The following is a 14,448-nucleotide window of genomic DNA, read 5'->3' on the forward strand; positions in this document are numbered from 1 at the left end:
CATCTTTCCACATTTTCCATAAAAATAGCACCAGAAATTTTGTCAAAAGTCTTCCTATCAACTAAGCAAGCTATTATCTCTAGCATTCCTCCGCTCTGCTATTCTAGAAACTGTATCATAAGACAAAAGTAAGATTAGGCTGACATGACATGTTCCTGATAAAGCCCTAACAACTGCTTATTACCATCACTTCCTTTCTTGAGATGTTTACCACATATCCCTTATGTCCTCCGATTTCCCCAATAATCAATGTCAGGCACAGTGACCTGGAATTAGCAGAGTCTCTTGTCTTCCCTTTTCTGGTATTTTCTCTTTTCCAGTCCTGTGGCACCTCTCCTATTCTCTTTGATCTTTTAAAGTCAAGTAATAATATCTACTATTTGCTCTGGTCTTTAATTGCTTTTGGAAGACATTATGGGAAAAACAGGTAGTCTTCTAGTATCTTCCTACATATCTTGTACAGAAGTTCACTATTGGATATTTTGTTACTTCCCTTTCTTATCCAAACATTATTTTTTTCAAATCAAATCAGAATAACAGTTAAGCAGCTTTCTTTGTTACCTTCCATTGTCACAAGCAGCCAATACTATCCTTTTATTGAACTTCCTCCTTCTTTCAATACAGAAAGGCAGACATCATCTTCTTAACTAACTATTCATGTTCCAAATCTGCCTTTAATCAGGAGGAACAATGATAATTTGCTTCTAGGTGATTTTCCTCTCTTGTTTGTGCAATTAAAACATTGTCCCCCCATTTTTAAAGAAATAGTTCAATCTCTCTTAGGATCTACAGCATAGAGAGACATTCTTTGAGCCAATTTACTTTCTTTTATAGGAGAGAGGCCTGACTGATTACTTGGCCACAGCAGAAAGATAAATGAGGTACACTCTATTGCAGGTTGCTGTAAATTCTCCCTCTTCTCCATACTTCCGAGAAGTAAAGTCCCATTTGTCATTTTTGATAGCAGTTATTGTTCCCAGCTCCCCCAGAGACCTAATCTTATAACTGTAACTCTCACCTCTTTGGCCCTTTTATAGACACCCCTAACATCCTTTCTGTCACTTTCCAACTTCCTTCCTCTCCTTTAATTTCTTTCTCCCAAGGCCTTTTTTTCACTTTGACTACTCTCAAATTTTCCCTCCCCAAATTTCAGTCTATGGCTTTCTTCACAGTCTCAGAGTTCTACAAATCTGTTTTCTCCCCATTTTATCTCCTTGTTGGCTCCAGGCTCTGAAAGGTGAGTCTTTTGTCTCATCTAGATAGCCAGATAGAAATAGGCCATCAGATCACTTACTGTATTCTCTGTGATGTGGCTCCATTCTCTGACCATCTCCACCCCAACCAGAAACAAGGATTCCACTCCCAGCTCTCCTTTCCTTCCATGCACTTCTGTTCTGCCCTTCATCCCAATATCCTTTCTACCATTCCCATTTAGGTATTGTCTTTTCCCATTAATTAGAATGTAAAGTCCTTCAAGGGCAGAGAATGGGTTGTTTGTTTTTTTAATGTAATCCCATGTTTAGCACAGTGCCAAGCAGATAGTAAGGGCTTGATATATGCTCCCCCTGCCCTCTCTGGCTCTCTTACCGCCAATTCTTAATTCCCCTGTGGCCTTGCTCGTCCTTTCTAAGTTTTGGCTGAGATTTGAGAGTACTAGTCTGGTCAAAAAGTTCTGGAGAACTTTTATGGCAATATTTCTTTTTCACTGACATTGTTTCACTGTATCATAACCTCTCCAGAGTATGGGCAGCTCTCTGAGCTAAGCAACAGCTTACTTTCACTCTCTACCTTTCTCTCCAATTCCAACTATGTCTATACTATACTAAGGGACCTTAATTTTCTTTTCCCTTTCTTCCTAGGTATATTTTATAATATATACTATATAGAGAGTACATATATATATACATATAAAATATTTCAAGTATATAATTATATATATATACTTTGCCCGAAAGATGTCAAATTGCTTTTATTTTTCAAGATATTTTATAATTAAGACTAATTTTTACCTACCTGCTCCACAGCTAATGAAAATTAATAAGATTTTACTGATATGGGTAACTTTGTTTTACAACTTCCGAGAAACTCCCTCTTCTCAGTCAATTCAGCAAGTCAACTACCTGGAGCTCTGCCTGGGAACTTGATCTATGTCCTTAGCCATTCCCATTTGCAGCTAGGTGCCTTTCAGACTAATGTTCAGCACTAGCCTAATGCAAGCTTGTACTCAGTTTAGAAACTTGGACTCTCCTTAGTTTGCATCCTCTCCAGAGTAAGAGAGCCAATTCAATTTCTTTTTAGCTTGAAGGTTTTTCTCTTCAAGATTCTACTGAGTTACATGCTGAATTTGGAGATAACAATAAACAGAGACCATGCTAATGCCATTAATTCATTTAACCAGGCAGAGCCGACAGAAATTTGCAAGCCACCATTTGCCATGGGACACTCACTATATAGAATATAAACAGGGCTGGTTGCTTTGAAAGTCACATATATTTTAAGGAATCATCTTGGAAAACAGTCAACAGAACTCATACATATCCTGAATAGCCAGCAATCAGGTTTGAATTGTTCTGCAAAAGCAATGATACATGGCTTTCTGAAGGATTCCCAGAACTGTCGCCCAGCTAGGAGCCAGAGCTGGCTAAGTGGGCTGATCATACACTTTTCAGAGTGGGGGTAGGGAGATTATCAGCTCTCCCTAGCAGAAATGGGGAGAAAGGTCAGATTGTTATCATCCTCATCATTGTTCAACAAGCAAACTGGTAAGTTCTTCGAACATTTTATAAAAATTCCTATGAGCCTATTAACGTTATAGTTTCTATTAAAAGTTTCTATTAAAATCCAGGCACGGGCAAACTGGGCTAAGTCAAGAATTAATATTTGTATTGGCCAGCATTATGACTTATAATAAATTATAAACCCCCAGTGCTGGCTGCTTCTGCATATTTCTTTCTTCTGCCTTCCCATGCTCCCCACATAAAAAAGCCACACAAAAGAAAAAAAAAATAAAACTGAGTTTTCATTTGAGATTCTAGTCACCAAATCTTAATTTCAAGAAGCATAAAATATAAACTAAAATAAATTTATCAATTGGCAGATATATACATATATCTGCCAATTGATAAATTTATTTAAGTTTATATATATATATATATATATATAAAACAAGATACAAAAATCAGTAGTAATTTAGCTACACCAAATGAATTCTTCTAAGCTTTTTTTTTTTTTTTAGGGGAAATAAACAAAATTAGAAATGAAATTTAAGTTGCATGAAGCATACCTACCGGAAACCTAACTACTGTCACATCTGTCTTTGTGGCTTCAACCAGGAAATCCATCCAGAAATCCACAAGCTCTTGCTTGGCTCCATGTGGTTCTGTAGTTGGTTTCATAAAATGCTTATATATCAAAATGGTCTCTACCATAGACTTGAGGTACCTACAAGTCGGAAAATTTAATCCAATTAAATTAGCATTTATTAGAAACCTACTTACGTTCCAGGATATGTGCTAGAAGGTAGATACAAAAAGAAAATTTAAACAGCCCTTGTTCTTAAGGTCTACTAGGGGGAAATAACATATGTAATTACCAAATAAATTAATTTATTACTATGCACAATCCCAGTGTTTGGTGAATTCAATGATCCCAATCTTTTCCCAACAACAGGGAGTTATCCAACTATATAGACAGGGGAAAGAAGAGGGAGGTGTGCATGGGATCTGAGTGACTTGTAGTTGAGAAAATTAGATAATAAATTCCTAAAGGTTGATTATAAAATGAAGGGATAAAGTATTTACACTGTATCTACTATTTGTCAGGCATTGAACTAAGCTTTTTTTCAAACTAATATTAGTTTGATATAACTTTGATATTCACAACAACCCTGGGAGGCAGGTACTATTATTATCCTTTTTTTTACAACTGAAGAAACTGAGGCAAACAGAGGTTTGCTCAGGTCTTTCTGACTCCAAGCCAGTGCTCTATTCACTGGTGCTACCAGCTGTCTCTATACTATCCAATACTAACCAACACATACTATAACTAGCATGTATGGCACAACTTGGTAGAAGGAAAACAATGGTGAGCTTGGAAGTTGGTTCTGACAGTACCTATCTGACCCTGGGCAAGCCACCTGGCTTCACTGAAGTTAAGTTTCTTCATTTGTAAAATGGGGATAATAATAATATTTGCACGATGCACAGCCTACCTCACAAGCAAGAACATAAACCTGAACAACGCGATGGATGTGTGAGTTATTGTCAGAGGATGCTGATGGCCTAAAATCTAATTCACTTTAGACAAAGCAGAATTCCAGGCCATCGAGGGCTGTCTGCTAAAACATGGATCTTCTTATAGATCTAACACAGGAGAGGAGGGAACCGGAGGCCCGAAAAAAAGTACCGTCAGAAAATGCTCTGCCTGCCAGGAACCCCCAGGCAGCCTAGAGGCAGCAACATCTGTGTTGGAATATAGGCTATTTTTTTTTTTTTCATTTGCTGCTTCTCTTTCTTTAAGATGAAATCTTTAATTCAAATGAGATGAGTGACTTCTACATGCCTGGAATTCCAGAAATGAGTAGGGTTTTGGAAATAAAGTACCAAATGCAAATTTTTGGAGAGGGGTAGTGAGAGGTGAAGATGGTAACCATCTCTACCTATAGTCCCACTCTGTCCTAACTAATTTTTTAAAAAGTTATTTCATGGATGATGAAGCCTAATTCCATTTTAAAACCAGATGGATGGGTAGATATGTAATCAGGTCTGTTCAAATGCATAGTTTAAGCACTGTATTAAGTGCTGGCTATGCAGAGAAAGGCAAAAATTTTGTCTCTGTTATCAAGGAATTCACATGATCATGGGGAGACAACATGTATATAACTACGTATATGTGAGCTATATTAAATCAATCAATCAATCAATTTATTAAGCACATACTTTGTGGCAATCACTGTGCTCAGTGTACGGGAAACAAAAAGAGGGAAGCCAATCCCTGGCAGCAAGGAGTTTACAATCCAATAGACTGAGGGTAGATGAAGATAATCTGAGAAGGGAAGGCATTACTAGCTGGAGGTGGGGGGATTAAGAGGGTGGGAAGGTGGGTGTTGGAAGAGACCAGGAAAGGCCTTGTACAGAAAGTGGGATTTGAGTCACTTCTTTAGGAAACCAGGGAAGCTAATAAAAACATAATATTAAAATGGGTTACTCAAAATATAAAGAAGGCTAACTAAAAATAAACAATGAAAATTCCAGAACTGAGCATGAATTCCCTGGAAAAATAAAGGAATGTACTGGGAGAAAAGGCCATGGAGACTGAGTCGGGAAGTGTATAAATAAACGGGAGTTTTCTCCATCTTTGTGTTTATTTCACTAGATGTATAATTGTAAGATTCCTATTATTATTAATGTGCTTAGGTCTAACAGACTTGCTGTTAGTGGTTTTTAAAATGTGACATAAACACCTAATTAAGCAAAAGATGACATCACTTGGGTCTAAACTGCATTACTCAACATTTATTTTTCTTACAACCATCATAGCTTTTTTTCTAGTCTCCATTTATTCCACTACACACACACACACACACACACACACACACACACACACACACACACACACAACACATGCACACCCCAACTACAAGTCCATCCTATAAATAAATAAATATAATACAGTAACACATGGCCTTGAATGGTTGGCATACAAGAAAACAGTTGCATATAAGAGCATCCACTTAGCATAAGATTACCATGCGGGTGTCTTCAGTTTAAAAAGCTTTTCAGAAGCTTGTATCACTCTCAAATGGTCATTAGCAAGAACACTGGCGCCAAGGAAAAATCCAACTTCCCAGTAGCTCTGGAGTTTTTCTAGATTTCCCTTTTTACCAAGCAGACTACTTAGCTTCACTCCTGAGAGAATAAAAAGAATTCAGATTTCACAAATGTATACCTGATGTATAACACTGGTCTTTCTTGAAGCATAATTAACTCTTGATTTCTAACAGAAATAAAAAATGCCCGTCACATTTTGTCTTCATTTATGTAAACATCTGATAATTCATCAATTACTGATAGACTTCTAAGTGTGTAATCTTGGGATAACAGTTTGAATTCTGTGTATTCTTGAAAACCAGGGCTGTTCAACTCCTAAACAGTTTTAGTGGCCACAGACACATAAACGATGAAACATCTCCATGGATGAAGAAAGAGGCCCCATAAAAACTCTGGTCAAGCATCCCAAAGTACAACATGCAACAAATATAATCACACCATACAACAAGGCCTCAATACAGTAAAATCCTCAAAAAACATACTCTTGAAATACACACAACCTTATACTGTTTGTGTGCTTGGTTCTTTCTCATCTTTCACATGCAGTCAGTTGCCTAGTCTTGTCAATTTTGCTATAATGATAACAGTAATACTAGCTATCATTTATTAAGTGCCTACTTAATATTCTGCTCAGCGCTTCACAAATATTATCTCATTTGATCCTCACAACAACCCTGAGAAGTAGGTGCTTATTATTACCTTCATTTTACAGATGAGGAAACTGAGGAAAACAGAGGATAAGTGACTTGCCCAGAGACATACAAATAGCATGTGTCTGAGGCCAGATCTGAACTCAAATCTTGACTCCAGGTCTTCATAACAACACTCATATATGGCCCCCTTCTCTCTTCTAACATGGCTACCACCAGAAGGCAAGACCTCATAACCTCATGTCTGGGCTATTATGTGTGTGTGTTCATCCTTCATTGTCGAAGAAGACCATGCCATCAGAGAAATAATGACATGACTTGCACTTGACTGTTTTGAGTGAGGGAGGGCTGTGCAGGTCACCAGCCTCACTTCTTCTCCAGAGCCATCTGCATCCAGTGACCAGATATTCATCAGGATGACTGAAGATGACCCAGGATGAGGCAGTTGGGGTTAAGTGACTTGCTCAAGGTCACACAGCTAGTGAGTGTCAAGTGTTTGAGGTGAGATTTGAACTCAGGTCCTCCTGACTCCTGCACTGGTGCTTTATCCACTGCACCACCTAGCTACCCTCTGGGCTATTATAAAAGCCTACTGATTGGTCTCCCTGTCTCAGGTTTCTTCCTTGGCCTAGTCTATCCTTCACTTAGGTATCAAAAGTGATCTTCCTAAAGCATGGGTCTGGCCAGGTTTCTTCCCTTCTCAGCAAACTCCCAGTGGCTCTCTGCCACCTTTGAGATCAAACAGGACAGTATCTTTGTTTGGAATTCAAAGCTTTTCATAACTTCCCTTCCCCTTCCAGTCTTTTTATAACTTTATCCTCACGTGAACATCGTGATCCAATGAGACTGGTTTCCTTGCTGATCTTTGAAAAAGACACTCCATTTCCCAACTCCAGTATTTTCACAGACTTTCCCTCTCTGTCTTCAGTTCTACCTCCTGGCTTCCTTCAAATGACTCAACTTCTACAAGAAGTCATTCCTGATCTTCCTTATTGTTGGTACTTTCCCAGTCTTAATTATCTCAGAATCTATCCTGTATATTCCTTGTTTGTACATAGTTTGTTTTCATGTCATTTCTTCCATTCATCTGCGAGCACCTTGAGAACAGGGGCTGATTTTTGCCTATTTTTGTATCCCCAAAGCTTAGTAACTATCCTAAGTTACTAGCCTGGCACATAGTAGACACTTAGTAAATGACTATGGATTAACTGCCATCCTATTTTTCTTTGAATAGTTTCTTAATCCTTTCTTATCTAATTTAATCCAGGCAAGCAAGAAGAAACATCCACTAGGAAAGAGTGGATTCCAAATTAACAAAATTTTATTGACATTAGTTGTCTTGTTTAATTACATTTTAGTGTAGTGTATCTGCCTTCCAAGGCAGAGATCTTAAAATGCATTCTCCTTAGGTATAATTACTACAGTTATTAGAAAACAAAATAAAAATGTTTCTTGTACTTTAGAAAGACGTATGAAACACATTTGCCTCTAACTTTATCTAACTTTATCAAGCCTGTCATAAACCATATTCAACTGGAAAATGACACCTTTGCAGAAACTCTACTTTCAAACATCCAATTGTCATCAGCTATTACTAAACATGCAAGCAGAAATTCAGCTGTCTTCCTGTGTAACTGGAAGTAATGATCTGTCTGTGAAGAATCTGAATGCTTGTGACCCATTTAAAAATAAACTTACATATCAAAGAATGTATGACATAAAAAACTATTCAGAGTCTGATTTTCAGCTACTGTACTTTCCTTCCCCCTCACTAACTCTAGGTGTCAAGTTTCCTATACTTATGAGGCTTCTGAAAAGCCCATGTCAATTTCTTTTTGTAATTTTGTGTTTTATTTACCAGTTGATAAGTTCATAACAAAATGGAAATTCACACTCTATGCAACAGCAAAGACTTGCAATCTTGTGCTGACAAATATTTCATCACAGTCTCTTCAGATTGACTGGACAATTTCTTAAAAGCATTTTACTATTTACCAAACTCATTTTACCTTCAAGGATTTTCTTCTGAAATTTTAATGCTCTGTAGATTAGTAAGCCCTCACTCACATAGCAATTATCTAGAACCAACTATACATTTTTCTTTGGAGGGAAAGGGGTAAAAAAAAAATTGTATTTTCTAGTTCAAAAACCTAAGCAGAAATCAATTACATAGTTTAGAATTTTACCAGGGGTCAGGGGGTTGGCTTTTCCAAAGAAATGGCTCATAATATTTATATGACTACAATAATAATTCTTTTAGGAGCTACAACACACCCACCAGAAAGGTGGCGTTTAAAACAGAAGAAGGAAAAAATTGATTACCAATGACCTCAGTGTAGCTAGACAAATGTATCTAATATCCTGTATGACAGAAAACATCCTAGAACTGTGCATTCCGAGAACCAAATATTGGTCTCTAGCAAAACAGAATGAATCATTAGTCAAAGAGAACCTCAGTACTTTTTCCAAATTAGAAAATCAGCTGAAGAATCAAAATGAGTTTGAAAATATCTAATAGTGAGGCAGAGGGTCCATCTGTCCATAATTTTTCTCCATTATATCTGAGTGATATGAGGCAACTAGGTGATGCTATACATAGAAGGCTGGACTTGATATCAAAAGATTTTTGTTCAATTGTGTCTGATTCTTCATGACCCCAAGGACTGCAGTATGCCAGTACTGCCCTTGGGTTGGTCTTTTTTTGTTTTTTTGTCAAACCAAGGTTTGCCACTTCCTTCTCCAATGGATTAAGGCAAACAGAAGTTAAGTGACTTGCCCAGGGTCACACAGTTGGGAAGTATCCAAGGCTACATTCAAACTCAGGTCTTCCTGGCTCCAGGCCCCAGTGCTCCACATACTGAGGCCCGAGCTGCCTCCAATATTAAAAAGGTCTGAGTTCAAATCCCTCCTCAGATACTTTCTCTGCTGTGGAATCCTGGGCAAATCACTTAACTTCTCTCAATCTCAGCATTAATTTACAAATCTGTAAAATCAGGATAATAATACCACTTACTCCAACAGGATAAAATGAGATAAAATATATGTAGCATTTTGCAAAACTCGGAACATTACATAAAGAGGTTTCCCTTTCTCAATTTACTTGTGGATCAATAAAGAGTAATGGAGCACAATGTTAGGTAGGTGAGGCTGCTCTTTCTTGATTTCAACCAGGGGGTAATTACCAACTTTCCGTAGTTCAAAGGAAGATTCGAACTGGTGTCCAGCTGCCAGAAGGAGGACCGCATAATTAATTCCTGACTGTAGTGTTGGCTCAGACTCAAATGCCTTTTTGAACCTATGAAAACAAACACATAAATTTACTTTCTAAATCATGAAATCTGGGGTGTGCTTAGCTTCTGTTTGCATTACTACAATGCTCTAGCAAGTAAAAGGATTCCACTGGCTTTCACCCCAGAATCTCAGTCACAGTTAAACATTCAATGGTTTACATAACCCAGTCAGTTTCCCTTTAGCCACAACATACCACTTTTTGCATTTTATAATGGACACTTAAAAAGGAGACCCAGCAGAAGATCAAAGATACGGACATCAAAAAAAAAAAAAAAAAAGTCTACCTCTACCTCTACCTCTACTGAAACACATTGATGGGGAAAGGGAGAATCTAAGAGAAAAAAATCTCATTTCCTTGGATTTGACACTCAGTTCTGCGGAAGTTGTGCAAAAAATGAAAAATGAGAATATACAATCCACAAACGATGCAAATTAAGAAAGAGGGATTTGTGGCTGTGCATAGTAATTTGGATTCAAAGACAATCAGCCTGAAATGAACCCTTTCTGTGAATATTCATGGAAAGGAAATAGCAGTCCCACATCATATGCCATTCTGGCAAAGGTTGAGAATTATGCATAAGCCCCAGGATGAGAACAGTACATCTGCTGTATTTTCTTGGTGACGCTTTTCAGTATCAGTTTTTAGACAGTTTCTTCAAAAACGACATCATTATTTAGGTAACAGTGTCATCATTCAATTGCATTTCATTGAGGGGTTCTGGAAAAAAGAAAATTAACGTGAGCATAGGCTGCTCCTCAGGCACTCAAATGGAAAAGTACAAAAGTTAGTTAGTTTGCTGTGTTTTTAAAGGTCTACTTTAAAAATAGAAGGGCATCTGGGTGGTTCTGTGGATAGAGTGCTGGGCCTGGAGTCAGGAAGATCTGACTACAAATCCAGCCTTGGACTCTTCCTAGCTGTGTGACCCTGGGCAAGTCACTTAACCCACTAGAGAAGAAAACAGCAAATCATTCTGGTATTTTTGCCAAGAAAACCCCATGGAGAGTAAAGTTCACAGGATCACAATACAGTTGAACGACTGAGCAACAACACCTTAAAAACAGAAGATGCGATTAAATACAAAGAAACTTGCTTAAAATCTGTTATTTTAAGGATACTAAGAAACTTTAAAAGTGGGGAAAATGACTTCCTCAAAGATGTTAAAATTACAGAACTTAAACGGAAAATAGTCAAAGTAGGAATGATGAAATCTGACCTGAAGCAGTACTATAAAAATGGCCCTAGAGAGGAAATCAGACTTGTCAAAGGTCCAACTCTTCAAGTCATTTAACCTTTCATTGCCCTAGTTTCCAAATCTGTAAAATGGGAATTATACTTGCACTGCCTACCTCATGGAACTAGTGCAAGGATCAGGACTTTGTAACTGTATGGAGTCACAATTATCATTATTCACTGAAGAATGCTAAAGACTATCTAAAGGTGGAATTTTGAAAATTAGAACAAACCTCTGAATGAAAGCAAAAACCAAATGAACATTCATCTTAACTAGCTGGTTCCTGTAATTATGTGCCCTTGAATTAGGAAAATAATTTATGCTATTTAGCTGTTCCTTTATTATAGTCATTAAAACACCTTTTCTTCCCCTTTCCACAAAGTCTTTTTCACTAAAAAGTGGAACTAAATACACTAGCAGCAGGTAATCAAAGTTACTCCGACCAGGGAAAATGTGATTTGTAAACCTTTCATGGGAATACACCAGACAACCCATCAGGCACAGTATTAATCCAGGCAAAAAGGAGATTCGTCATTTAGATCTAAAATTAAAACAAGGAACTGGACAATATTTGCCTATAGTTCATAGCACTTGGAGTTGCAAGGGTTCCTAAAGATAATGTAATCCAGCTCCTCTCTCATTTTACAAATGAGGAAACGGAGGCCTAGAGATTAGTGACTTGTCCGAAGTCACCCAGGTAGTAAGAAGTGAAAGGATTTCAGCAGAGCCTGGAGTAAGGACTTACTTGTTGACTGACTGATGATTTAATCACCTTCTTCCTTTCTGAAGCTTCCTTTGAATTCTAAAAGTCAAATTTTCTTACTACCTCTCTGGGCACTCCTTTTCTACCTCTTTTCAATTATTTTTCTTCTTCCTCTCCCCTAAATGTAGGCATTCCTCAGCATTCTATTTTGCGTCCTTCTTGCTACCTACTCTTTTGGTGAACTCATGTTCTCCTTATGGCTTCAGCTATCACTTCCTTGAAGATGGCCCCCCAATCTTTCTCTAACTTGATCTCATTCCCAAGACACATTTTCCCAATTGTTTGGTAGATATTTTCATTTAGATGTCCATCGACCCACCTTGTACTCAACATTTCTAAAACTAAATTCATCATTCTTGTCTCAAAACCTTTTCCTCTTCCACTTCTCTATGTCTGTGACTGGTATCCTTTGTAACCCAAACTTGAAACCTCAGTTTCCTCCAAAACAACAAAAGATCTTTGAGAACAGAGACAAAATCATTTTTATCTGCGTCCCTAGTTCCCAGGGACAAAGTAGACATTTAAAGTTTTTTGACTTTTTAAATTAATTCTTTGACTTGTCTTTCTTACCTCCTCCACTCCCATCCAGATTTTAAAATTCTGGTGATTCTGTTTCCACAATATCTCTCAAATCTACCTCCCTTTCCCTTTTACACCACCCATTACCACCATCCCAGCTCCGGCCTCACTGCTTCTTACTTGAACTTTTGTAACAATCTTCCTTCTGTTAGTCCCTTCCTCCTGCAGGTCATTATATACACACACCTATATACAGGTATGTATGTATGTATGTACATATACACATATATGTATATATATATACACATATACATCTGTCATTCCCATAACACACTTCATACTTTCACATTTCCACGTGTTTACCTTATGTCTAATCATCTAAATAATGAGTCCTAGCAAATTTGCACCCTTTTCAAAGATGAGTTCATGTATCACCTTCTGAAAAGCCTTGTTTCATCACTGCCTTCCCTTTCCTCCAGAACCCTCCACTGTCCAGAAGTAATCTTTCCTTTCTTTGAATTACTCTAGGGATTTTTTGCTGCATTTCTAAATTTTACTTGAAATCATAGATTTACATGTAGAAAATATATTTGAAAACAGCTGCTTCCCCAAGTCATCTCTTCTTTAGGTTAAAAACTGCTGGTTTCTCCAACCGATCCTTACATAATATGATCCTGAGGGCCTTTACCATCTTGAAGGCCCTTCTGTCCATGCTCTCCAGCTAATGGCTGAATTTCTTAAATTGTAGCACAAATATTAAAGCATGATTCTGACCAGGTCGGAGCACAGAAGGATGATTATCTCCCATATTTGAACACCATTCTTCTCTCACAGTATCCTAAGACAGCATTAGCTTTTATTTTTTTTGGAGGGGGAAGGCAAGGCAGTTGGGGTTGAGTGACTTGCCCAAGGTCACACAGCTAGTGTATCAAGTGTCTGAACTCAGGTTCTTCGGACCCCAGGTACTCACTGTGCCACCTAGCTGCCCCTAGTATGCCTCTTTTTTGACTGTCACATCACAATGTAGAATCATTTTGTGCTTAACTCTCAAAATTTTTTTTTTCAGAGGAACTTCTGTCTAGCCAAACCTCACCCTTCTAGTACTTGTGAACTTTAGTTTTTGAATCCAAACATAAAAATTCACATTGATGCATCTAAATTTAATTTTACTACATTTTGCCCAATGTTCCAACCAGTTGAAACCTTTTCAGATCTTAACTCTGTTACCCAATGTTAACTATCGGAAAATCTGATGAGGCTTTCTATACCCTTTTCCAGTCCCTTTAGTCAACCTCAGATCCCTGGGATGCTCCACTGGAGATTTCCTTCCAAAGTGATATTATACTATTAACGGATACTCTTTGGGTACAACCATTCAATCAGTTTAGGTTCCACTGTTTTCTAGACCACCTCTCTTCACTGTGTTCACAAGAATAGCATGAACTGTTTTGCTTTGACAAAAGTACATTATATCTGTAGCATTTATCTGAAGTACCACTCTAGCAACTCTTTCAAGAAAAGGAAATTAGGTCAGTTAAGCACAACCAGCATTCTTGAGGAAGTCAGGCTCTTTGTGATCACCGTTCTTTTTCTAGATACTAACGGTTCATTTTATTCTAGCCATGTATACATTCCAGAATTTTTCAAAGAATAAAAGTCAAGTTCATCAGCCTAAGTTTCACATATTTTATTCTCTTTGAAACTGGGACATGGTCTTTTTCGCCATTCTGGCCATATTTCTCTTGGTCTCCATAAGATCATGTAAAGTGACTCATGAAGGAAGAGATTATCCACCCTCAGAAAAACACAGGACAAATAGGTATAGTACAGTCTTGCATAGATGCAAATGAATGTTTACGTCTATATAAGTATGATTACACATATCTGAGTATATGTATGTGTATGTAAGTATATGCATACACATGTACATGCATGTATTTATCTTTGTGTACATATATGTGTGTATACATATATGTATACATGTGTGCATGTATAGTACGTGTATATATAGAAACCTATCCAAGCTTAACTGTAACTTTTTGGGGAGGGAGGAAAAAGAACAAGGTTAAAAAGTATGCAGCTGAGAACAAAAAAAACTTACAAGGAAGCAAAGAAAAGAAGAACAGCTCTGAAGACAATGGGTAGTATTTATTATATAGGTTTTC

General features: G+C 37.5%; 1 protein-coding gene across 1 annotated transcript in view; it reads right to left on the reverse strand.

The window, feature by feature from the left end:
* MAP3K5 (mitogen-activated protein kinase kinase kinase 5) overlaps nt 1-14,448 on the reverse strand; it is a 452,961-nt gene that overhangs the window by 281,701 nt on the left and 156,812 nt on the right. The window contains exons 8-10 of the mRNA XM_072637677.1: nt 9,661-9,773; nt 5,747-5,906; nt 3,288-3,441 (exon numbers count right to left, since the gene is read on the reverse strand). Of these exons, the coding sequence (XP_072493778.1) occupies nt 3,288-3,441; nt 5,747-5,906; nt 9,661-9,773 (427 nt within the window). The remainder of the gene's footprint in view (nt 1-3,287; nt 3,442-5,746; nt 5,907-9,660; nt 9,774-14,448) is intronic.

Source organism: Notamacropus eugenii, chromosome 2 (genome assembly GCF_028372415.1).
Source record: "Notamacropus eugenii isolate mMacEug1 chromosome 2, mMacEug1.pri_v2, whole genome shotgun sequence".
NCBI classification, from domain to species: domain Eukaryota; kingdom Metazoa; phylum Chordata; class Mammalia; order Diprotodontia; family Macropodidae; genus Notamacropus; species Notamacropus eugenii.